The following is a 26699-nucleotide window of genomic DNA, read 5'->3' as shown; positions in this document are numbered from 1 at the left end:
TGAAGTCATCCTCAGAGTACAGAGGGAAAAAGGTATGTGGCAAGTCAACCTTTGAAAATATTTAAAATGATATTTACTGACTCTTAATGTAGTTGCTTGCCATTATGAGTAAAACCAAGACTGCTGCTTGAAAATTTGTCAACAAAATTTTACTGTTGCTGAAATCTGTTCCTGGACTCTTGTCAAAGTCATCTCTTATTTTGCTGAAACTGAAATTGGTCTTTATCTTCATATGCCAATACTAAGTACCCACAGCCCTTGGGGCCAGGTTCTCTGTGCTAAAACACCAGCTCCATAATATTGAAAGTTTACTTGCTAATTAGGGAAGTCTAGGGACAGTCCCTGTCTTGTCTCCTTAAAGGTGATATGTATTTGAATCTTAGGCTTTTGGAAACAATTATCATCCTAGCTTATTGTATCTGTTCTTGTGTGTTTAGAGACTTCCCTAGAAGAGCTAGACTAGGCAAATGGGGCTAAAGCAGTAATCTTTTGTTATGTGTACATTTTATTGCACCCGAGGTAAGGCTTTTAATTTATGAGAGCTGACTGGATTTAGTGAAGGGAAGGTCAGGGAAAGAAGAAATATAGTGGGATAGATTACAGTCAACTGAGAGGGATACCACTGGTTCTCCAATGAGATAGTATAAATATGTGCGTGAGTCTAAAGTAGAGGTTTTTTTTTTTTTCTAAAGTATCCTGGACCCCTTTGGCAGTCTGATAAAACACCTATGGATCTTTTAAAATAATATTTTTAGCTGCATAAAATACATAAGATTATTAAGAGAACCAATTATATCGAAATATAGTTATTAGCAATAAAATAAATAATAAATAAATAGAAATATATTTATAATAAATAAAATACAAATAAAATAAATATAAAAATAATAAAATAAAGGAAATATAGTTATTAACATAAAATAAAATAAAATATAATAAAATATAAAATAAGAAACAAAAAAAAGTTTACAAATCCTAGGTTAAGAACCCCTGGTCTAGACCTTGAGTAAAATAATCATTAGACTATGACAGACAGTGATCCTGTGAGAAATACCCCTGGACCCAAGTTATTCTACATTCTTGATGCTCCTTCTTAGTTTGGTACATTCAGGCCTGGGTTAGTCCTGTACAGCAAGGTCATTCCATAATGTGGAAGAGGGCCATATGCTTCTCAAATGTATCCTGTTGATTTCTCACTTCTCATGTGATAGGCCGACAAGGACCCAGTTAATGAGGAAAAGTTTCTAGCAAGGAAGAGTATAGATATGGGGTATTTCAGAAAAGGGTAAAGGGTAGGAGTAGGGGATATATCTAAAGTCGGCAACCTAGCAATAATGACTTTCCAAATGGAAGAGTGTTTTGGTTGACAAAATGACCTGACTTTATCTAACTGGAGTAATAACTCTATTTGGGAATATTCGAGACCGTCTAGGGGAGAATGGCACCACGGAAAGCTAGTGGGGGGGCATATTTTGGAGCAAGCAAGGTCGTCTAGCGTCCTTTAAATTCTAAAATGTATTGTTTACCTAATGTAATATTGTCTAGAAAGCACTGCCTTTGGAGGCAGTGGACCTACTGTGTACTTTGTTACTCATGGAACCTTTGGCCAGTCACCTAATGTCTCTGATGCTTATCAATAAAATTAGAGGACCCTTCCAATTTCAAATTCTGTGATAACTTATAATCTCTGTATAAACTGATAATATCCTAAGTAAGAAATATTTTGCTAAAAGTTATATCTTATTTGAAAAAATTTGCTTTTGTAGTATTGGCACTATAAGATTTATTATTTATAAGGATTTTTCTATTTAGGATGTTCTTATTTTAAAATCTGAGATTTTTCTTTGTGTTAATAGTTTTACAGGGTAAAAGAGATGAATTTTGCTCTCCCTTGATTCATTTTTCTCTTTATTTAATATTTTAGGAATAAGTTGATGAAGTGCCACAGACATATTATGAAGAATATATTACATGTGATATATATGCACATATATTTGTATATATACATACATACGTATATATAGAATATACAAGTTGGATGTATATCAGAGTTGGAAGGGACATTGAACTATTTAGCTTAATACCCTCACCTGAAATCCAGAGAGATAAAGCCATTGTCACATAGCTGATTAGAACACAAATATTGAAATGTTTAGACAATAAGACTAAAGAACTGTTTTGTGGAATGCTATTTTTAGTCAGGTTTAAAGAAATCTGAAAGAAGGTTAAGAAACAAATACAATTGCTGAGGCTCAAACTGATGGTCATCATTCACTGTTGATCCTCTCGATTTCATTAGTTGTTAAAGTTAGTAACCTTGATCCTGAAGTTGATCTGCTACTAAAGTTAGAAGTTATATGTGAAAAAATAAGAGTACCAAATGTAGGACAACTCTAGAACTAGTCATTCCATGTTTAGTAAAACCTGACCAAAACAGAAGGGGGAATGTCATATAGCTCACCTTGGTACTTTAAGATTTAGCATAGTCTCCTACTTTCTGAACTCTTTTCTGTTTTTTGTATTGCTTGCTTAGATGTAGTTTTCTCTGTGGTTGAATTTGATTTTTAAAGTGCCTTTAATTTCATTTAGAGATAGATATCCAAAAAAAGAAACCCTTCTTTTCCTACTAGATATGCTCATTTCCAGTATGTGGATACTGATATCCCTTAGTATGATTCCTCAGTAATCTACATTACCCCTCACTTTTTACTTTCTTTTAATAACAAGAACAGAGTAAAAATTGAAAATCATAAATAAAAATGGTATTTGAGTGACTAGATATGTATTGTATACTTAGGATTTAGTCATACTGCTGTTTTTAAGATGTGTATCTGAAATAAATATAGCAAATATAGGCACAAACATTAATTCAAACTTTATTCTGATTGTTTATTACGGCAAGCATTTACCAAATGCTTTCTAAGTGCTACTATGGTAAGCATATTTTGAATGAATTATATTGAAAAAAAGTAGATAAGTAGTAAATATATTCAAAGTTTAGTACAAAGTAATTTGGGGGTGGAGGGAGTACAGCTAAGTGGCGTAGTGGAGAGTGTGCCAGGTCTAAAGTCAGGAAGACTCATCTGCCAGAGTTCAAATCTGTCCTCAGATACTTACTAGCTCTCTGACCCTGGGCAAGTCACTTTACCCTGTTTGCCTCAGTTTCCTTATCTGTAAAATGAGCTGGAGAAGGAAGTGGCAAACCACTGCAGTATCTTGCCAAGAAAACCCCAAATAGGGCCATGAAGAGTCAGAGATGACTGAACAACAACAACAACAACAAATTTGAAGTGATCAAGAAAATCTTCATGTGGGAGATGGCACTTGAACCTTAAAGTAGGTAGACTTAGGAATTTTGGGAGGAAAAGGTAAAGAAGGAGAGCAAGGTGTATAAGCTGTGCAGGGGCTGGAAGATTGAAAATGCAGTGTTGCATATAGTAAATGGAATGTAGAACACAAAAGAGCAGTAATACATAATAATTCAGAAATATAAGTTAGAGTCAGATAGTAAAGGGCTTTAAATGCCAAACACGAGTTCTCGTTTGATTCTAGCAGCAATAAGGAGCTTCTTGTTGTTGTTGAGTTGTTTTTCAGTTGTGTCTGACTCTTCATGACCTCATTTGAGTGGTTTGCTATTTCTTTCTCCAACTCATTTTACAGATGAGGAAACAGAGCAAACAGGGTTAAATGACTTGCTCAGAGTCACACAGCTAGTAAGTATTTGTGGCCAGATTTGAACTCAGGAAGATGAGTCTTCCTAACTCCAGGCCCGTCACTCTCTCCACTGTACTATCTGCCCTGTCAAATTGCATTTGACAGAGACTATTATAAATGGAGATTTCACATTGTGGGTTTTGTAGTATGCACATATCTATATCTGAAATACATAAGAATTAATACCATGTAGAATGTAATCCATAGCCAGGGATTAATCAAAGCCTCTGAGTAGTGAAAATAGATGACACAAATTCTATTCAGTAAATATTTATTAGCATATACATTAGTAGTTAGAAGTAGCATTGAAGTTAGGAATCTTAAGTTGAGCTCCTCAGTCATTATAATACTTGTACTATTGACAAAAGATGACTTTCCAGGGATCCACCTAGCCATTTACAGAATGGTGAATCACCCAGTAGGCTGACCACTTGGTAATGACTTATTTGGTCTTGGCAACCCATTGATGCAAAAATACAAAATGGCTCTGTGTCCTAGCAGGTCTACTCTAGTGATGGTGTCCAGGTGTCAGAAAAGAGACCTAGTATTTTTAGATAATCTATAAACATTAATTTAGCTGTTGGTACTCTAAATGTTAGTCTTGTGTCCAGTCACCAATAGTGAGTACATATACTGGAGGAACTGAATTGTATTAATCCTTATGGTTTCACTTTATACAAAACTAGAAGACAAAAATGAGTTGAAGCTCAATAGAAGGACCTGTTACATATTCCCCTTGGAGTTAGAAATAAAGGATTAAGGAAATTGGTTTTATTGTGCATGTAAAGACAACCTGAAACTTTATAAAAGAGTAGGAAGTAATTTATAGAAAACCTGATAAGAGATACAGCTAAGTAAAGCTATCCCAAGAGTGTTTAAGAATGAAATTGGAAGGAGGACAAAAAGCAGATGAACATGGGAAAAGATGGAAAAACATCTGGGCTAGGCTAAATATTAATAAAATAGGTTTCTTTTGAGGGTGACAAGCTACATTTGAGGAGGACACCTAGACCAGTCATCTCTTCCTTTCTCACTAGGCTGCCGTCCAGATTCCTCTGTTATACCCTAGAAAACTCTTTATCTCACAACATCACTGCAGCCATGGAATTTGTACTTCAGAAGTGCCCGTAGTTACTCTTGTTCCTCCCACTGATTGATGGCCTCTTTTAGAACTTTCATTTAAGGAGGGTGGCCAGTCCAGCCATCTCTTCGTTTTTCACCAGGCTGCAATCCAGACTTCTCCATCATGTCATTACTCTTGAGTATGTTCCATCACCCCCACCCCTCCACCCCTTGACCTCTTTTTATGTGATATCTTCAATCCATTATAATGTGCGGTCTTTGAGGGCAGGGGCTATCCTTTTGCTCATATTTGTATTCTCTGTTCTGGTACATAGTAAGTACTTAATAAATAATCATTGGCTAAATGAGGTGAAGGTATTGATCAGTTCTTAAGATGGATATAAGAGGGGAGGCGTGGAAAAATTGTAAATTTTGTTATCCAAAAATGCTGGTCATGAGCATATCAAGAATTACAATATCATATGCTTACTTTCTCATCTCTATAAAGTCTTTAGGAAAATAAGCTACTTAAACCTTTTGGCTATCCTTGGTGAAATTATAAGGCAGAAAAAGTACAGGCTTTTATAAGCGATCCTATACAGTTGTTCAGTCATTTCATTCGTGTCTGACTCTTCGTGATCCCATTTGAGGTTTTCTTGGTAAAGGTACTGGAGTGGTTTGCCGTTTCCTTTTCCCGATAATTTTACAGATGAGAAACTGAGGCAAACAGGGTTAAGACCTAGAGTCAGACAACTATTAAGTATCTGAGGCCAGATTTGAACTCAAGTAGATAGATCTTCCTGACTCCAGGCTTGGCGCTTTATCCTCTACGCCACTTAGCCTGCATCATCTTTTCTTTGAATTCATGCAATTGACCAAAAGGTGTAGAGAGTAGATTCATTGTTTTTATTATTGACTATAAAACATTTAAATTGGTAGAGCAAAATGCTTACCTTTAAGGTACTCCTCCAACATGATGTCTTCTATACACGGGCATTCAAACTTCTTTACAAGATGTAACAATATTTGAGAACTTTGTTTAACGACTGGTTATTATTGTAGAATGGAATGAATTCTGATAATCACGTTCTGATAATAGGTTCTGATTTGGCTGATGCATAAAGTATGGAAAAAGGAGGAGTGTGAGATAAACCTATTAATATAAAGTCAGGGTAATGCTCATGTACTTTATTTGTAAGCCTTAACACAGCCTAACTCTTGATGCACACCTCTTACAAGCTTGCTTATCTTCAAACAAAATCCACAACAGATTAGAATCAACACATTGAAAAGGGAAAGGCTTGCTACAAGCAGTCACCCTGCCCTAGTGAGGGGTGTTACCCTACAGTAGGATGAATTCAGTAAAATTATAGTAGACACACCTGCGGGGGAAAAAGGCATGTACTTTTCATGAAGTTTTGAAATCATTACTATTTTATATCACAGTATGAAAACAAATCATAATGCCAATCCAGAAGGAAGTGAAGGCTCAGTTAAGTGCAGAAATAGCTGTTTAGGTTAAGAATGTGAGGAAATGTGTAATATATTTTAGGAAGATTTCTGTTCAAAATGTTTAACATTTCTAAAGAGTGTTGTTACTTAAAGGATAAACTTTAAACTATCTACAAATCATAGCTAACCAGAATAGTATTCTCCATATGTTCTAGACATAGTTTTACTCTAAATAATAATATTTCTTAATATTTGAGATGTCTGTTTTTCCCTTTTCCCTTCTCAGTTTTTTGTAGCTTCAGATCCTACAGTTAAAACTGATCGGCTATGGCATGACAAGTATACGTTAAGAAAATCTATGATTCCTTCTTTTATTACAATGGACCAGTCCAGAAAGGTATGGCTAGAAGAGCTTCTGTATTATTTAATGGTTCAGTGTAATGCTTTATTGCTCTTTGTACTAATGTTATTTTTTAATAAGTATATATACACACACACACACACACACACACATACATATATACACACACACATATATGTATATACATATACACATATATGTGTATACATATATATGTATATACATATAAACACATATATACATATATATGTGTAAGTGTATATATATATACACACACACACACACATATATATATATAGATAGATAGATAGATAGATAGATAGAGAGAGAGAGAGAGAGAGAGAGAGGGGAACTAGCTTCATTATGTGGATATTTCATTTTCTTGCCTAGCAGTTGGATGATATTATGAATGCCTTGTAAACCAGCTGATTTTTTTTGTCACTATAGAATATGTTAGAAATCAGAAATATCAGAAGATAGCATAGCCTAATGAATAGTTGGCCTTGGAGACAGGAAGACTTGAATTCAAGTTCTGCCTCTCAAATGTTCTGATTGTGGCCCTGGTTGTCACTTAATCTTTTAGTGCTCCAGGCAAACTCTCTAAGACTCAAGTTGCAGAGTAGTTGTGCACTTATTTTGGGAGGAGGTCCTCACTGGGAGGTCCAATGAAATAAATCATAAGTGTGGTTTAAAAAAAATGAACTACCTATTAGCATTGTATTAGGTTTTTACATGAGTAAATTTGTATTTTAGGTATTACATATGTATTTGTATATATTCTATATATAATCTTGGTGTGTGTATTTGTGTATGGTGTCTTAATGCACTTTTAAGTGTTAATAATGCTAAGAGTTTTGGAATGTTGCGTGTGTATGTGCGCAGTTTGGGAGATTATTATCATTTCCATGAAGATAACCACAGGATTTTTTGTCCTTGTTTAGGTTCTTCTGATAGGAAAATCTATTAATTTCTTGCATCAGGTTTGTCATGATCAAACACCAACTGCAAAGATGATAGCTGTGACAAAGTCTACAGAGTCTCCAAAAGATGGTATGATGATTCAGATGCTAAAACCATCTTCTTAACTCTTCATTTCACAGCTATTGAGTATGCTTTTTGAAGTCTTGAGAATAAAAATCATGTAGTTTACTAAGTACTGTATTTATTAAGATATTTTTCATTAACTACAATCTGGATACAATGTTTTTTTTTCTTTTACTAATTTTTTATAGCATTTATGAGTATATATCTTTATATAAATTTATACAAATTTATGTTTATACATTTTTTTAAAAGTATGGCAGTCAATTCTATTTTGGATAATTTGTAAGTTTCTTTTCAAGGTATAACAACCAAAGCAAATCTTAACTTATCCTCCAAGTCAAATTCTCATCCTTCATGAACTGAGCCCCATTTGATGCTTGGCCACCTTTTCTTTTGGATGCCCTCTCCTCTTTGGATTTTTTGTGGCATTGTTCTCTTTTAGCTCTTCTTGTCTGACTCTTCCTCAACTCTGCTTTGCAGGGATATTATCCACGTCACATTCTCTGACTGTGCCCCCCATGCTCTGACTTTGATTTTCTTTTCTTTTTTCTCTTTATACACTTTTTCAGTGACATCTTCAACTGGAAGGAACCTGAGAAATCGAATTCATTGCCATCATTTTATAGATTCGGAAACACGAAAGTCATACATTGAGATTAATGACAGAACTGGCACTAAAATCTAGGATTCCTGAGTCCTACCCCAGTGTCCCTTCAGTTACACCTTGTTTTATTGCCTATTAAAAAAAGGAAGTAAATTCAAACAAATATTTATGTGCTCATCGGATCTCCCTCATCACCTCTTATTTAATTATTCCAACAGCCTCCCAATTAATCTCTTTGCTTCAAGTTTCTCACTACTCCTGAGCACAGATCTGCCCTTGTGACTCTCCTAATTGAAGCAAATCCACTGATTTTCTGTTCACTCTAGGATAGAATGTAAGCACCCCTATTTAGCTCTTAAAGCCCTATCAAACTTAGCCCTAACCTGTATTTATAGCCTCTTTAAACAATATTTTTCCTCCCACACATTGTGATCCAGCAAAGTTGGCATTCGTCATTCCTAATGTTTAACATTCCATCTCTTATCTCCATGCATTTTGTAGTGACCATGCTCCATGCCTTTTCATAACTTTTCTTTATGCCGTTTCTTTATCTCCTGTCTTACAGAGTTTTCTCTCTTCCTCCAAGACAGTTCTAGCACCACCTTTTGCATGAAGCCTTTTCTGAACGCTTCAACTGCTTGTGTCCTTTCCAAATGGCCTTATATTTAATTACTGTGTATTTATTTGTATTTAGTCACTTTATGCTGCATATATTTCTATATATACTTGTCTCCTCATTAGAATGTAAACTCCTTTTGAGTAGGGATTGTTTCATTTTTAGTCCTTGTATCTTCATTGCCTAACACAATGCCTGGCACAAAAGAAGGACTTCATGAATACTTGCTGATCGATTTATTGATCTTTCTCTTATTTGTATCTTCCCTTTCGAGTTCATCTTTTATGCTGCTGTTGAAATTATCTTCCTAGTGAACTGTGCTGATTTCTTCTACTCAACAGTCTTCAATATTTATCCATTATTACTAAATAAACTCTGCATGCTGGCATTTATGGCCTTTTCCAAGCTTCCCTCCCCTCCGCCCCCCAACTAAATAGATGTCTCTTTTCCAGCTAAATAGATTTCTGTGGCTATTTTCAGTGTTCCAGTTAAACTGAACCATTTACTGGCCCCTGTTGTCAGCCTGACTTCTCCTGTCTCTGCATTTGCTCATGCCATCACCGTAAATGAAAATTTCTGTTCTCCATTCTCCAATCACTTATTTCCACTTGTTGAAATTTAGGTACCGCCTTCCCTAAGAAACCTTTGTCACCTCCTTTTGTGCCTTCCTTTGTAGTTATTGCCTTCTGCCTTGTATCCTAACTATGTAAAATTTGATCCTTTCTTTGAATTGTTTGCTCCATGAAGGCAGAGCCGTGTCTTACATCTTCTTTCTGTCTCCAACACTTAGCATAGTATTTTATAGTAGTTACTTAAAAGCTATTGAGTTGAATTTTTATTGAATGTGACTAAACAGTTGAAGATTAACATCACACAGGATGTTTTTATCACCTTCAAAAAGTCCCCCTTCCCACTGACTTTTGAATTTAGCTGTTCTTAATAAGTAGATAAAACTGCTTTTTTAACATTTGTATTCCTTAAAAGTGGAAAAAAAAGCAAGGAAAAGATTCCGATTACTTTAAAATATAAAAGACAAAAATGTATGGACCTATTAGTGTGAAGAACAAATAAAATATTTTTTGAATTAACCCTGGATTTTCGCATTATTTCCAAGTTTGCTTAAATACATTCCCCAAAGACATCTTTTATATAGTTTCCTTTTAGTTTGCAGAAGCCATAGTGGTAGAATTTGGGAGTAACACTTGCTTTATAATAGCTGGAGTTTATAATGCTGTTCTTGTGAGGTTCATTTCCATTGGATTGACATATAGGTGAGAATACCTTATTACATCAGTCTCTGGGTTCTTAAATAGTAGTAGGTCAGTAACGTCTTACTTTGCATTGTATTTTTAATGAAATCAGGATGCTTATTTTTAGGGGACGTTATTTGAACTGCAGTATCTATGATTTCAAGCGCCACAGGTTTCTACTTATCGTACACTTATCTGTTTTTCTATTAATTTATCAGCCGTAGATACTGTGTAAAATATACCAGCCTGCTGTAAATTCAACTGGGTGTTAGATTATTTGAAAGTAACCAGTGACTCTACTTGGTAATGATGAAATGGTTATGATTTCGTGTGTGTGTGTGTGTGTGTGTGTGTGTGTGTGTGTGTGTATGTCTTTTTAGTTTCTTATCTTGTTTAAAATGCAAATAAAGTATACATATATACTTTTCTTTTTTGTGTTGCAGCTGCAGACTTATTCACAGATTTGGAAAATGCATTTCAGGGAAAAATTGATGCAGCTTATTTTGAGACCAGCAAATACTTATTGGATGTTCTTAATAAAAAATACAGTTTGTTGGAGCATATGCAGGCTATGCGGCGATATTTACTTCTTGGTCAAGGAGATTTTATAAGGCACTTAATGGACTTGCTTAAGTAAGAAAATATGAATATATATTTCTTATGCTTCTAATTGGTGTTTTAAAAGTAAACTCTTTTAGTGTAACTCATATGACTTGCTTATAAGAATATTTAAGTATAATCAAGAGGAAAACTCAATGATTTGCTTTTATGCGAGATATATTTTTAAGCAAAATTTAAAAAGTAAAAATAGAATTACAAGATATTTAAAAGAAACCACCTTGTTATCTTTGTTGATGGTTGCCAAAATAAAATTTTTGGGATGATGAAGTGTAAGCTGTGAGTCTTAATTTTACTGCTTCAGCATATATATATATTTCAGTATCCAAGCCAACAGTCATTTATGGAGTACCTACCATGTTCCAGGCACTAAAAAAAGGTGTTAGGGATGCAGAGACAAAAATGAAACAGTTCTTGCCATTAAGTTTACATTCCACTGAGTATACAGTATAACAGTATACAAAATTATATATAGAGTTGTGACATAAATTCAGCATTAACTTTAACTTTAGTTCATCACAAAAGGCACCAAAAAAGAAAACTTAGGTAAGTTTTGAAAACCACATTTTTGGTTTGCATTGACAGTTCATTGTTAAGTAATACCAACTTCTTTTTGTAGTGTATTGACATTCTACTTGGCAGGTTTGCTTCCAGAGTAATGTTCCTAATCTGGAAGTTAGTATGTCTTACTCTGGATCAGTACAAGAATTTTTCATTGTTCTAGAAATGATCCAGACTATGGGGATAGATCTCATAGGTACTTAGTTACTCAAGCTGGAATGTAACTGGAATGAAAATTACTTAGTCCTGTGTGTGTGTGTGTGTGTGTGTTTTAGTGTTTTACTTGAGGGCATCAGGATTTTAAATTGCTTCTTGATTCAAGTCCATAGGAATTAAGGTGCTATGCCAGGTATTGTAGTCTAACTTGCTAATCAGAGGGCAGATTTAAGTGTGAAAAAGAAGGTTGGTCATTATGAGTGTTGTAAACCGTAAGATCTATAGTATGCTATAGTACAGCTGCATTTGGCAGCATCTTTTAATACTATATTGACCATGGTGACTTCTCTGAAAATAGTTACTATCTATAAGGTGCTAAGTATAAGGTCAATATGCTTTTTGAACCATGTAGTGAAAAAAAAAGTTCTTTCGAGGGTGAAACAGCCTTTGATTGTTATAAAATTTTGTTTTGTGTGAACTTGGGAATATGAGATGCCAAGACTTTCTGAGTTGATATATTTGAAACTTTTAACAGCACCTGTTTAAAAGATGTGGCTTTGTGGTTACAGAAGCCACTCTAACATACATAACAACAATAACAATGATAATGATGGTTACTGACACTTATATAGCACTCACTGTGTGCCAGGCACTGTGCTAAGGGTGCTGTAATTAGCATCTCATTTGATCTTCATAACAACCCTCGGAGCTAGGTGCTATTATTTTGCCATTTTACAGATGAGGAAACTGAGGCAAACAGAGGTAAAGTGACTTACCCAGAACACATCTAGTCAGTGTGTCTGAGAGCAGATTTGAATTCATGTCTCCCTGACTCTAGGCCTAGCACTCTGTCCATTGTGCCACCTAACTGCTGTGTGTGAGTACGTGAGTGAGTGAGTATGTGTGTGTGTGTAAAAATCATCATTTGTAATATAAAGTTTGAATTTTGTACATTTGGTATAATCTAGAGCTATAAAATAAGTTTATTATGCTAAGGTATTTAAATTTCTCTGTAAAGGTATGTTTTTATATTTCTTTAGGGAATTCGATACTTACATCTTCTTTAAATTTGTTATAGAGGAATTGACAAACTAACTCTTTTTTTGTTTCTCTGTGTGTGTGTGTGTGTGTGTGTGTGTGTGTATGTCTGTGTGTGTCTGTGTGTGTGTGATGGCAAAGCCTGTTTGTGTGTGTATAGATATATACATACACATATCTATGTACATGTGTGTATATATGTATGTCAGGAGACCAGTTAGTACCTATAGGCCTTATGAAATGGAAGGGATATGTTTATAATTGATGATGAAAGGCTTTATTCTTAAGTTTTTAAATCTCTACCTAACACATAATCATGCTTAGTGAATCTTTATTGAACAAATGAATTCTAACGGGTAAAAATAATATCTTAATTATTTGGAAGTATATATGATGAGTAGGCATTTGGAAATGCAGACATCTTATAATGGAGCAATTTATAGCCATTTGGGGGTTGTGATATTTGAATACTTAAAGTGAATTAAAATTAAATTTGTTTTGAGGTATGCCAAGGATTGGGAGTAGATTTTGGTGATAATGTTTGAAATAATTGAAGATATCTTAAAACCAGGTAAATTTATCCTGTGTTGTGATGCTTTAGTTATCAAAATACTTTTTAGGCACCTAATTATTTCTTTAAATGTGTCTTTTTATCTGTCAGACCAGAGCTTGTCCGTCCAGCTACCACTTTGTATCAGCATAACTTGACAGGAATTCTTGAAACTGCTGTCAGGGCAACTAATGCACAGTTTGACAGTCCTGAAATCCTTAAACGACTGGATGTTAGACTTCTGGAGGTATTTTAACCTTGTCCCTATTTAAAACGTTGTTTGCCAGTTACAAAAAAGATTATCAGGATGAATTTTGTGCTAAAACAGAATGTTGCATCTAATACTTTTACTGGCACTTAAAGTATTTTGAGGGCTGGGCAGGGAACAGATTATAAGATGGTGCATGTAATTTATCATCAAATTGTTGTGTTTAGTGGTAGATTAGATTTTTCAGAGACATGATAATCATCAGAAAGAAAATTTAATTGTTCATTTGTAATAAAAATCAAGATAAGTAGTTTTTTGCTTTTTGTGGTTTGAAGTGTTTTTTTTAAATCATGTGAAGCATATCTTAATTCTATATGTTTTTTGTCAATAGAAAAAAATGGAAATTAACCCAAAACTTACCCACTTACAAAACAAAATCTATCTACTGTTACCCACATTATAACAATTTTTACAGTTTACTCATTATTTTGCTTAGTTTTCTCCTTAGGGAAAATAAATAAGATCTTTAGCAGTATTTTTTTTTTCATACTAGGTATCTCCAGGTGATACTGGATGGGATGTGTTCAGCCTGGACTATCATGTTGATGGACCAATTGCAACTGTAAGATAATTTTGTATATTTGTATAGCATTCATAGTTGCTTAGATGGCTAAATATTTTGTTATTTTTAAATGGCCTTTCAACTCTAAGAACTTCTGATTAAAATGATCACTTGGCGTCTGGGATATACCTATTGAATGAACACTTAAGCCAAAACTTCAATTTCTTTAAATTATTAATGAGTGCTAAAATGCCCCATTATTAAAAACATTCTTTTAAAAAATAAATCATTTGTTCTCTTGTAGATTTCAGCAAGTACTTAATAAATGGATTGTTCATTTTGTTCCATTATTCCTAGACTGTAGCAACTAATTTGGGATAATTTGCAAGGAACTATAAAATGTATTTCAGGGGAATCGTATTTGTACTACTTAAATAAAATTTGATATGTAGTATTCATTTGAACTGATGAGAAAATAGCTGTACTATTGTTCAAAGTGCTTTTTACCATATATAAAGAAATGTACTATTTCTTTTAACACTTATCAACGAACAAAAGTTTGACCAGCATGGTTGTCTTCTTACAGATATTTAGTTAAAGGCAGAAGTAGCTCTTCTTAACATGACTATTTTTTGCAAAGACTTTAACATATTGTTATTGACTAGTATCTTTTAGAACTTATAATCAAAAGATCCAAAAATTATCTATTTGATATCTTTACTTAGCAAAACTTTATATTGCAATATAATTAAAACTAATATTATTACTTGGACATCTGATTATCTACCTAGAAATTGTAGAAGAGCCCTAATCCTAATGCTCTGAATCACACTGGTTTCTTATACTTCTAAAATTTAAATCACTATATATAAGATTATCAGAATTGCCATAGTCATGTTAGTGTCCCTTCTAGCATGATATATCAGGTTAATAGCTCCTGTGCTACTGGCATAATATTAATTTTGTGAAATAATTGACCGTTAGTGAAATTTTTCTGTCTTTAAATTCCTAAATTGGTACTGTTAACTTGTCTTACGTAAGAATTAAAATTACATAATTTATTCTTAAATTCAACTTTACTAGCACACTTAGCTTATAAACATTTAGTTATCTTTCCTGAATAGCATACTAAAGTACATTTTGTTAAGTGCTTCATTCTAAATAACATGGCTTTTTCTATTTTATGTACAATCTATGCATATTTTTCCTATACATTTTTTTTCTGGCTAAAATCAAGCAGAGATTAGGTTTTCCTATAAGGTTTAGAAAATAATCTCAGATTTAATGTAAAGGAAATGTAATTGCAAGTACTCAAGTTATATGATGTATGTTTGATATTTTTGCGTTAGTATAAAGGATACCATATTAAATTAGAAGAATGCTTCACAGAAGTTTAAGTGCCTAGAGAAATAGGTATCCTGTGGAGAAAATCTCTTAAATCACTGAACATTATCTATATGTGTGATCTCTAAATTATTTCATAATGTCACAGGACTGAATAACAGTGCAAAGGCATATATTGTTGTTCATTTAACATTATAGAGAAACTCTTTGAATACTTGGTGAAAACTAGAATTTCTTCTGCATTCCGTCTTTTGGAAAATAGAGAACAAGAAAAACACATATCACGAAGTGATTTGAAACATGTTCATGTTCAGTATACATTCCGACTTGTCTACTACATTGATATCTATAATACTGGCATGGTGAGAATTAGTATTTATAATGATGGTCCTTGAGTATTACGAGATTTTGAATAAAAAAGATATTAAATTGCTAACAGCAATATAGGAGTTTCAAATTTAATTGAACATATGTTTATTATTTATTATATGGTAGACATTGCAGAACATATGAAGATGTACGAGATGTAGTCCTCACATTCATTCCAGGGACTTATATTTTTGTAACGGAGAGAAATGATACAGTATAAATACAAGCACAGTAGCTCAGGACCACAGAAGAGCAAAAAATTACTTCCAGGGAGATTATCAAACAAGATTTTATGAAAGAGGTGTTATCTGAGGTGGACCTTGATTCAACAAAGATATGCCAAAACTTAGTTTGGGTGGACATAGACTCCACCATTTCTGCATATGGAAACATGTCTGGACAGCATAGCAGATTGTGGTGACTTGTATGGTCATGGGATGTTCTGTATTGGTGATATCCTCCAAGTCTGAAGAGCCTCAACTTCACATCTGTGAACTCCGCATGCCTATTCATGATCAGGAAGCTATGTCAGGAGAAATTAGACTGGAACATTATAGACCTCTGGGCCAATCTAATCTTAGAGACACCTTTGTTTTCTCTTAGGGAAAAACTAGCCTAACTTGGGTTAGTTGCATGAGGAATGGTGTCTAGGGGATTGTTCTCACTACAGTTAGACACTGCAAATGGACAAAGAGCTGGATCCCAAATTTTGTAGGAGAAACAACACCAGATGGATTTCATTTATTACCCCAAGCTTCTTTCTGGAGTAAAAAACAAAAGAAAGCTTTTTAAACCACCAATGTCTATATGATATTTTGTGGCTCTGAAACAGTGGAATCCCACAATCTCTAGAAAATTGCAGATTATTTAAATGACAGTGTAGAGACGAATAGTGGGCTAAAATGAGCTGTCACACTTTACCAATGAAGAATTATGAACAAGAAAGTATTTAAAAAGAGAAGTATTATTGATTTTTATCAGTAAAGAAGTTCAGCTGATCATATAGATGGAACTTGTGATAACAGATAATGATCCTGCTTTCTGGAGTTATAGTTCTGTTAACAGACTGCTTTTGCTTTCTGAAGACCAGCCTAGCTAATCAACAGCAGGCTGAATTTACTGATCATAGCAAACCTTAAGAAAAGGATTATTACAGAATGATCCCCAGTCCTATGTGGACTTCTTCTTTAGAGATCTAGACATGTTGGTGGGAAATGGGCAAAGGGTACATACAGCTTTTATATAGTTTTACATACTTTATAAACATCAGTTTAACTCTTGGGACTATATTCATCCGAACCTGAATGCTGCAAAATTATGATGATAAAATTTGGCACTCCCAAAAGATACAAGAAGGTACCTCTCCGCCCCTTTGCAGAGGTAGGCAGATTATGTGTGTAGAATAGTGCATATGTCAGAATTTTTAAATATGTTGTTTAGTTTGGCAGAACTGTTTTTTACCCTTAAATTTTTTTTTTTTAATAAGGGATCACTCTCTGGGAGGGGAAAGACAGATGATGAATTGGCAAATATAGAGGATATAAAAAGAAAAGATCTCAATAAAGTTATTTAAAACGTCTTTTTACCCATTCTTTTACATTCAAGGTCAATCTTATCCAAGAAGCCTTCTACATTCTTTCCAGTCCTTGTTCTCTTTTCTCTGATCTCTTTTAGCATCAACAATTGTGCCATGCACAAAAATAAACAAAGACTCATATATAGAATTTTAGAGATAGATGGTACCCTAGAGCTTTTCTAGTCCAGCTTCCACCTTTTTTGGGTGAAGAAACTGCAGTTTAGAGAGGTAAAGTGATTTGTCCAGGGTCTCCCAGTGAAAGACTAAGTATTAGAACTAGAAGCTGTATCTCCCAAATCTTTTTATCCAGTGTTCTCACTAAAACACCTTGCGTCCTTGACATAAATTTGACTGCTACAGAAATACTGCTGACCACTTCAGGTTCAACAAGCAATTGTTATATGCCAAACACTGTGTTAAGTACTAGAAATACAAAGAGAAAAACAAAAAAAAATAGTCCTTGCCCTCAAGGAGTTTACATTTAATTGAAGAAAATACCACATATACATAGAAGTAAATACAAAATGTCTAATTTTGTAGATGGTGGTAGGAAATAGTAACAATTGGGGAAATTATGAAAGACTTTTCCTAGGATCTAGCACTTGAACTGATATTTGAAGTTGTAGTTCTCAGAGGTGAAATGAAGAACATTCCAGGCAAGGACAATAGCCTGTACAAAGATCCCTATTGTAGGTGGAACGTTATATATGAGAACAGTAAGTTCTGGTTAATGGTGAATGAATGCCTTAGTGTGGCAATTTATCTATCCCAGAGCCAAATATAAAGTATCTTACCTTTGGGATATCCAAATTTATGGAAGAACAAGTTATGTTCCAATAGGATTTTAATAATGCGGTTCTCGTTCATAGTTATATTGGTTGTACTGCCATTTTACTTGTAGTAGATTATGTTAATACGTTTTCTTTATAAAACTGCTAAGACATAAAACGTCTTTGTAGATGTCAGCAATACTTTAAGACTATGTGCTGTTCTTTTCAGGTGTTTACTAGAGAGTGCATGAGTCACTATCTAAGGGTGTTTAACTTTCTTTGGCGAGCTAAACGGATGGAATATATCCTCACTGACATACGGAAAGGACATATGTGCAATGCAAAACTCCTGAAAAATATGCCAGGTAAAATATAAACTAGTGTTTTACCAAATTTTCTTTTATAGATAAATCTGTTTTACAGCTGATTCAGACTGTTTTTACTGAATTCTTAAAAAAAGAATGAATAATATGACTAAAGTTAAAAATTATTGCTAGTTTCTTTTTCTATTTCTACTTTTGAGGAAATTTAATTTAGTTTACGCTGAAATATTCAGTTAAGTCATTAAACATTTATTAAAATTTGCTCTGTGCCAGGCACTAGGTTAAGTTCTGGGGATTGAAAGACAAAAGTGAAATATCTGTCGTCAGTCAGCTTACATTCTAATAGGGAAGACAGTATGTGCATATCTAAGTATAGTATACACCTAATGAATGCAATGTAGTTTTGAGACAGATGGTGCTATTTTTCTAGGGAATCAGGAAGGACTTTATATAGAAAGTAGAGCTAGAACTGATACTTGAAGGAAAACCAGGATTCTTAGAGGTGGAGGTAAGCAGAGAGGGAGTGTATATTCCAGACATGAAGGTTAGTCAGTGCAGAAGCATGGAGATGGGACTGTCATCTGCACAAAACAGCAAGTCAGTATAGATAGTAGTGTGGATGATTATTTCTCTGAGTTCATATCCAGGTCACTAATTTGCTGTAAACCTTTTGTTTTTGGTTTATTTTCATTCTGCCATTTATTGTTTTACTTCAGAAATGTAAATTAATAAACTTTTTTTGGAAAATGTCTCCTTATGGTTGATTAGAGTTCATATCTTGAACATATTTTACAAGTTTATCAGTTACATTTCTTATTTTTTTAAACAATTTTAACAATTTTTTTTTACTGTTTAAATGCATATACATATGTATATATATATATATGTGTATATATATATATATATATGTACATATATACATATAATTCATGCTCATTTTTAAGCTTCTGTATTTTGCTTCTCTTTTTCCTAATTTCCACAAGGTTTTGAGTTACAAATTTTCTCCCCATTTCTACCCTCCCCTCCCGTTCCAAGATGGCATATGTTCTGATTGTCTCGTTTCCCAGTGAGCCCTCCCTTCTGTTATTCCACTCCCCCGCCATCCCCTTTGCCCTTATTTTCTTGTAGGGCAGAATAGATTTCTATGCCCCATTGCCTGTATATCTTGTTTCCCAGCTGCATGCAAAAAACAACTGCTTTTAAAACTTTGACTTCCAAATTCTCTCCCCTCTTCCCTTCCCACCCATCCTCCCTAGGAAGTCAAGCAATTCAAATAGATCACACATGTATCATTATGTAAAACACTTCCACAATACTCATGTTGTGAAAGGCTAACTATATTTCCTTCCGTCCTATCCTGTCCCTCTTTATTCAATTTTCTCCCTTGACCCTGTCCCTTTTCAAAAGTGTTTGCTTTTGATTACCTCCTCCCTCCATCTATCCTCCCTTCTATCATTTCCCCTTTTTTATCCGCTTCCCCTTATTTTTCCTGTGGAGTAAGATACCCAATTGAGTGTGTATGTTATTCCTTCCTAAAGTTGAATCCGATGAGAGTAAGATTCACTCATTCCCCCTCACCTTTCCCCTCTTCCCTTCCTACAGAACTGCTTTTTCTTGCCACTTTTATGCAAGATAATTTACCCCATTCTGTCTCTCCCTTTCTCCCTCTCTCAATATATTCCTCTCTCACCCCTTAAATTTATTTCATTTTTTTAGATATCATCCCTTCATATTTAACTCACCCTATGCCCTCTGTCTATATATATGTATATTCCCTTCATCTGCTCTAATACTGAGAATGGTCTCATGCATTACATACATCATCTTTCCATGTAGGAATGTAAACAAAACAGTTCAACTTTAGTAAGTCCCTTATGAATTCTCTTTCTTGTTTACCTTTTCATGCTTCTCTTGATTCTTGTGTTTGAAAGTCAAATTTTCTATTCAGCTCTGATCTTTTCACTGAGAAAGCTTGAAGGTCCTCTATTTTATTGCAAGTCCATATTTTGCCTTGGAGCATGATACTCAGTTTTGCTGGGTAGGTGATTCTAGGTTTTAATCCTAGCTCCATTGACCTCTGGAATATTGTATTCCAGGTCCTTTGATCTGTTGATGTAGAAGCTGCTAGATCTTGTGTTATTCTGATTGTGTTTCCACAATGCTCAAATTGTTTCTTTCTGGCTGCTTGCGGTATTTTCTCCTTGATCTGGGAGCTCTGGAATTTGGCGACAATATTCCTAGGAGTTTTCTTTTTGGGATCTATTTGAGGAGGCAATCTGTGGATTCTTTTCATTTCTGTTTTACCCTCTGGTTCTAGAATATCAGGGCAGTTTTCCTTGATAATTTCTTGAAAGATGATGGCTAAGCTCTTTTTTGATCATGGCTTTCAGGTAGTCCAATAACTTTTAAATTATCTTTCCTGGATCTATTTTTCAGGTCAGTGGTTTTTCCTATGGGATATTTCACATTGTCTTCCATGTTTTCATTCCTTTGGTTCTGTTTTATAATATCTTGATTTCTCCTCAAGTCACTAGCTTCCACTTGCTCCAATCTCATTTTTAAGGTAGTATTTTCTTCAGTGGTCTTTTGGACCTCCTTTTCCATTTGGCTAATTCTGCCTTTCAAGGCATTCTTCTCCTCATTGGCTTTTTGGAGCTCTTTTGCCATTTGAGTTAGTCTATTTTTTCAAGATGTTATTTTCTTCAGTATTTTTTTGGGTCTCGTTTAGCAGCTCGTTGACTTGTTTTCCATGGTTTTCTCACATCACTCTCATTTCTCTTCCCAGTTTTTCCTCTGCTTCTCTTATTTGCTTTTCTAAATCCTTTTTGAGCTCTTCCATGGCCTGAGCCCAATTCATGTTTTTCTTGGAGGTTTTTGATGTAGGCTCTTTGACATTGTTGACTTCTTCTGGCTCTATGTTTTGATCTTCTTTGTCACCAAAAAAGCAATCTAGAGTTTGATTTTGAGTCTGAGTTCGTTTTTGCTGCCTGTTCATGTTCCCAGGCAACTACTTGACCCTTGAGCTTTTTGTCAGGATATGACTGCTTGTAGAGTAGAGAGTACTTTGTTCCAAGCTTTAGGGTCCAAGTGCTGCTGTTTTCAGAGCCACTTCTACTCCACTGTCACCCCAGCCTCTGTCCCAGCAGTGCTGTTCCTCCCCCAGGAACTGCCAACCAGGACCACAAACCAGATCCAAGCAGGGCACAGCAAGAGAATCTGCCTTTGTGCCCACAGAGCACTCCTTGCACTCCCGCTCTGATGTGTTGCTAGATTCCTTCCACCATGTGAGCCAGGGACTCAGGAAGCAGCTGATGCTGGAGCTCTGGAAGCAGCCTCAGGAGCATCCTGCTGCTGCCACTGCCACACCACTTTCTCCACCCCAGGGGTTGGTGGTGGGACTGCTCTGTATTCCATCTCCCAGTTTCCCTCTAACCTGCTCTTTGGCGTTTGTGAGTTGAGAAGTCTGGTAACTGCCACAGCTTACTCATTCATGGCCCCAAGGCCTGTTCTGGCTGGCTGACTCTGGGTCTGGTCTGTCCCGGCCCAAGCTGGGCTGCTCTCCGCTTCCAGCATCATGCGATATACCCTTCCTGGCAACCATCCAGGCTCTCCTAGTAGCTGTTTTCAGAGATACCTCTACACAGCAGGCTCTGTCACACCAGTGCTCCTCTTCCCCTAGGAACCGCCAGCCCAGACCAGGACCCACGTTCCAGCAGGCTCTGCATTCCTGCTCTGATCCACCGCTTAATTCTTCCCACCGGGTGGGCCTGGGGCCGGAAGCAACCACAGCTGGAGCTCTGGAAGCAGCCACAGAGCTACCCCACTTCCAGACCCCTGTGGCTGGAGCCAGCTCTGCACACCCACTGGCCTCAAGCCCATGCTCAGCACTCTCCAGGAAGCTGGTTCTGGGGTCAGTCCTGCTCTCAGTAGTGCCTGCTCCTTCAGCGTCTTCTGCTTTGGCTTCTGCTGGTTCTGCTTCCGCCGCTCCTCCTTCTCTTGCTTCCATCACATCTACTTAAGATTATTTTATTAATTTTGTTGTGGTTCAAAAACCATAACATTAAATTATTCTTAGAATATTAACTTTCAGTTTTACAAAGCCACATATAAATTTGATCGTCAGTTTGTCACGCTTTTGGATCGATGATTTGTTAGCTATTAGTTAACAAGTAAATCAGTGAGTAGATAACTTATTTTAAAGTTTTAAAATTTGCATATATTTTTCTATACTAATGAGTTTTTTTTTGGCTACATAAGGTATTTCAGGAAACCTCTAAGGAAACCTTATACAACCTTATCTCATAGTGATGTGACATAATGGAAAAGAAACTATTACTTCTTGAAGAAAGGGTTTGAGAATTTCTCTTTATTACTAGGTTAAAGGCCTATCAGGTTTAAGGGTTCAAAGATAATGTAATACTGAGAAAAAATACTGAGAAAAATCATACCACCATACTGACTGGATCCACTGTAAATTTATGTTATCTAATCTTAACTAATTGAAGCAAGATACTACTTATATACCTTCATAATCACTTTATCACTCCACTCACCACAGTAGCTGTTCCAAACCTTTTCATCCCTCTTCAAGCTTGCCATGGTACCCGTTACTCCTCTCACCCTTTTAGGTAAGGAACTTTCCTCATATTTTATCGAAACTTGAGCACATTGAACAAGAGCTCTTTTTTGCCCTCCTCATCACCTTGAATCACTCAGATGCCTTCCCGCACTATCTCCTCCTTCATTCCTTCCTCAGCATAAAGAAGTGGCCCTTCTTGCTAAGGCAAACATATTTCATATACGCTTGATTCCATTCCCTAAGGCCTTATTCTGAGCCCTCTTCTCCCTTTATACTATCTCACTTGGTAATCTCATCTGCTCCCACAGGTTCAGTTATCTGTGGTGCAGATGATTCTCAGATCTGTATATTCAGCTCTGAGTTCTAATTTCCTGTCACTGCCTTTTGTATGTCCCAAACTGGTTGTCCCATAGATATTTCAAACTCAGCATGTCCAAAAGAACTTATCTTTCTCCTAAACCATCTCCTCTTCAAAACCTTCTCATTACTTTTGATGGCTCCACATATATTCCAAGTCACCCAGGCTTGCAACATTGGTGTCATCTTTAACACTTCACATTTACTCACCCCACATATCTAATCTGTTGTTATGTCTTGTTTCTACCTTGACAGTGTTTCTTATAAGTTTCCCTATCTTTCTTTTCACACATCTTTCATCCTGCTGAAGACCCTTATCATCTCAGGCTTGGACTATTGCAATAGCTATCTAGTTGGTTTCTCTGCCATCTCCACCCCCAGTTCCTCCCAGTTCCAATCCATCCTCTTCATTTGACAAAGTGATTTTCTGAAAGTGTGGATCAGAGCAGTTCTCACTCTTCCCTGCTTAATAAACTCTAGTGACTCTATTACTTTCAGGATTAAATTCAAAATCCTGTTTGATATTTAAAACCTTTCACAACCTGGTCCCTTCCTACCTTTCCAGTTTTCTTACATTTATTCCCCTCTTTGTATTCCTTGATCCAGCCATGCTGGCATTCCTGCTATTCTTTGCACATGATGTTCCATCTTCTGACTCTGTGTTTTCATTGGCTGTCCTTTTGCCTGGAATACACTTACTACTTGCTTACCCGGGTTCCTTCGAGATTCAGTAAATAATATCTATCTTAAACCAGGAGCAAACATTATATATAATGAAAAAAGTTAGAAACTTTTTCAGTAAGATCAGAGATATAATAAAACTCATCATTATCAACACTGCCATTTAACATAGTGATAGAAATGCCAATTATAGCAATAAGATAAGAAAGAGAAATTGAGAATAAGCATAGGCATAGAAGAAATATAATTATTACTTTTTGTAGCTATGTTGATTTACTGAGACTCTAAAAAGTCAACTAACAAATTTGAACAATAACTTCAGGGTATAAAATAAATTCTCATAAATCTTCAGCCTTCCTTTATGTTTCAAACAAAACAGTAGATAGAAAGAGAAATTTCATTCAAAATAACGACAATGTATAAAACATTTAGGAGTCTGTCAAGCCACACTTACATGAATCCAACTACAAAACACTGTTTACAGAAATAAGAGGCCTAAGTAATTAAAGCAATATTTGTTGTTCCTGAGTAGGTCATGCCAATATAATTTAAAAGATAATGCTATCTAAATTAATTTACTTATTTAACTGCCATATTAGTCATACTAACAAAGGATTATTTCATAATGCTAGGAAAAAAATAAAAAAAAAACCAGTGAAAGTTATCTAGAGGGACAAAAGGTTAAGAATCTTAAGGGAAGTAATTAAAAAAAGGGAGAAAGAAGGGAGCATAGCAATACTAGATTTCAAACTGTACTACAAAGTAGTAACCGTTAACATCATGTAGTACTGATTAAAAATAGAGGTTGGTCAGTGGAGCAGATTAGATATATGACATACAGAGGAGACAGAAAGAGTAGTCTAGTGTTCAATAAACGCAACTATTAGGTATTCCCGTAACCTAGCTACTGACATAAGAACTCACTGTTTGACAAAACTACTAGGAAAACTATGAAGCAGTCCTTATAACATAGCTGGTTTATAGACCAGCATCTCACATCATATGCCAAGACAATGCCAAATATATAAGTGACTTTGTCAAAGAAGATGACATTATAAGCAAAGTAAAAGAACAAGGAAGAAATTGTACTTTATAGCTGTTGCTCATGACTGAACAAGTGATATAAATAATCACAGAAGATGAAATGGGCAGTTTTGATTATATAAAATTTAAAAGTTTTAACAAACAAAATCAGTGCAGTTAAAATTAGAATGGAAACAGTTAACTGGGGAAAAATCTTAATAGAAGTTTTTCTGATAAAGGCTTCATACTCAATATAGATAAAGAACTGATTCAAAAATCAGATCAATCATAAGATTTTGAATTCCAAATTTTCTTCCCCTCTTTCCCCTCTCCCCACCCCAAGACAGTGTGTAATTTGATAGAGGCTCTACATATGCCTTCATATTATACCTATTTTCACATTGGTCATGTTGTAAAGAAGAACTAGAACCAATGGGACAAACCATGAAAAGGAAGAAAAAAAAGAGCAAATAATAAGCTTTGCTCTGCATTCAGACTCCATAGTTCTCTTTCTGGATGTGGACAGCATTTTCCATCATGAGTCTTTTGGAGTTGTCTTAGATCCTTGTATAGCTAAGAAGAGATAAGTCTATCAAAGTTAATTATTGCACACTGTGGCTGTTACTGTGTACAGTGTTTTCCTGGTTCTGCTCACTTCACTCAGCATCAATTCATATTAAATCTTTCCAGGTTTTTCTGAAGTCTGCCTGCTCATCATTTCTTATAGCATGATAGTATTCCAGTACATTCATATACCGCAACGTCTTCAACCACTCTCCAGCTGATGGGCATCCCCTCAATTTCCAGTTCTTTGCCACCACAAAAAGAGCTGCTATAAATATTTTTGTTCATGTAGGTCCTTTTCCTGTTTTTATGATATCTTTGGGATACAGACTTAGTAGTAGTATTGCTGGATCTAAGAGTATACAGAGTTTTATAGCCCTTTAGGCAGTAATTCCAAATTGCCCTCCAGGATCAGTTTACAACTCCACCAACAATGCATTAGTGTTTCAGTTTTCCCACATCTTCAGCATTTATCATTTTTCTGTTTTGTTATGTTAGCCAATCTGATATGTGTGATGTGGCACCTCAGAGTTGTTTTCATTTGCATTTCTCTAATCAATAGTGATTTAGAGCATTTTTTCATATGAGTAGATAGCTTTAATTTCTTCCTCTGAAAATTGCCTGTTCATATCCTTTGACCTTTTATCAATTGGGGAACGACTTATAGTCTTATAAATTTGACTCAGTTCTCTATATATTTTAGAGATGAGGCGTTTATCAGAGACACTGGTTATAAAAATTCTTTCCCAGTTTTCTGCTTCCCTCATAATCTTGGTTGCATTGGCTTTGTTTCTACAAAAACTTTTCAATTAAATGTAATCACAGTTATCCATTTTGCATTTCATAATGTTCCCTGTCTTTTATTTGGTCATAAATTCTTCTGTTCTCTAGAAATCTGACAGCTAAACTATTTCTTGCTCTCCCAGCTTGCTTATAGTATCAGCCTTTATATCTAAATCATGTACTTATTTTGAATTTATTTTGGTATACGGTGCAAGATGTTGGTCTTTACCTAGTTTCTGCCTGGAGTCTTTGGGTCTATCAAACAGTCTATTACTATAGTCATTGACTACCATGTCTTTTGTGCCTAACCTATTCCACTGATGTACCACTCTTATTTCTTAGCCAATACCAAGTAGTTTTGATGATTGTTGCTTTCATAATATAATTTAAGATCTGGTATGGCTAGGCCACCTTCCCTTGCATTTCTTTTCGTTAATTCCCTTGATTTCTGGACCTTTTGTTCTTCCAGCTGAATTTTATTATTATTTCTTCTAGCTCTATAAAATAATTTTTGGTGGTTTGATTGGTATGGCA

The 26699-nt window shown here is 35.2% G+C and overlaps 1 protein-coding gene across 1 annotated transcript in view; it reads left to right on the top strand.

Annotated features, from left to right (window-relative positions):
* TUBGCP3 (tubulin gamma complex associated protein 3) overlaps positions 1-26699 on the top strand; it is a 167796-nt gene that overhangs the window by 96738 nt on the left and 44359 nt on the right. The window contains exons 12-17 of the mRNA XM_036757300.1: positions 6515-6625; positions 7531-7639; positions 10547-10736; positions 13138-13273; positions 13788-13856; positions 18085-18220. Coding sequence (XP_036613195.1) covers positions 6515-6625; positions 7531-7639; positions 10547-10736; positions 13138-13273; positions 13788-13856; positions 18085-18220 — 751 coding nt within the window. The remainder of the gene's footprint in view (positions 1-6514; positions 6626-7530; positions 7640-10546; positions 10737-13137; positions 13274-13787; positions 13857-18084; positions 18221-26699) is intronic.

Source organism: Trichosurus vulpecula, chromosome 4 (genome assembly GCF_011100635.1).
Source record: "Trichosurus vulpecula isolate mTriVul1 chromosome 4, mTriVul1.pri, whole genome shotgun sequence".
NCBI lineage: Eukaryota > Metazoa > Chordata > Mammalia > Diprotodontia > Phalangeridae > Trichosurus > Trichosurus vulpecula.
The sequence above is the reverse complement of the archived record's forward strand: the minus strand, read 5'-3'. Positions and strand labels throughout refer to the sequence as shown.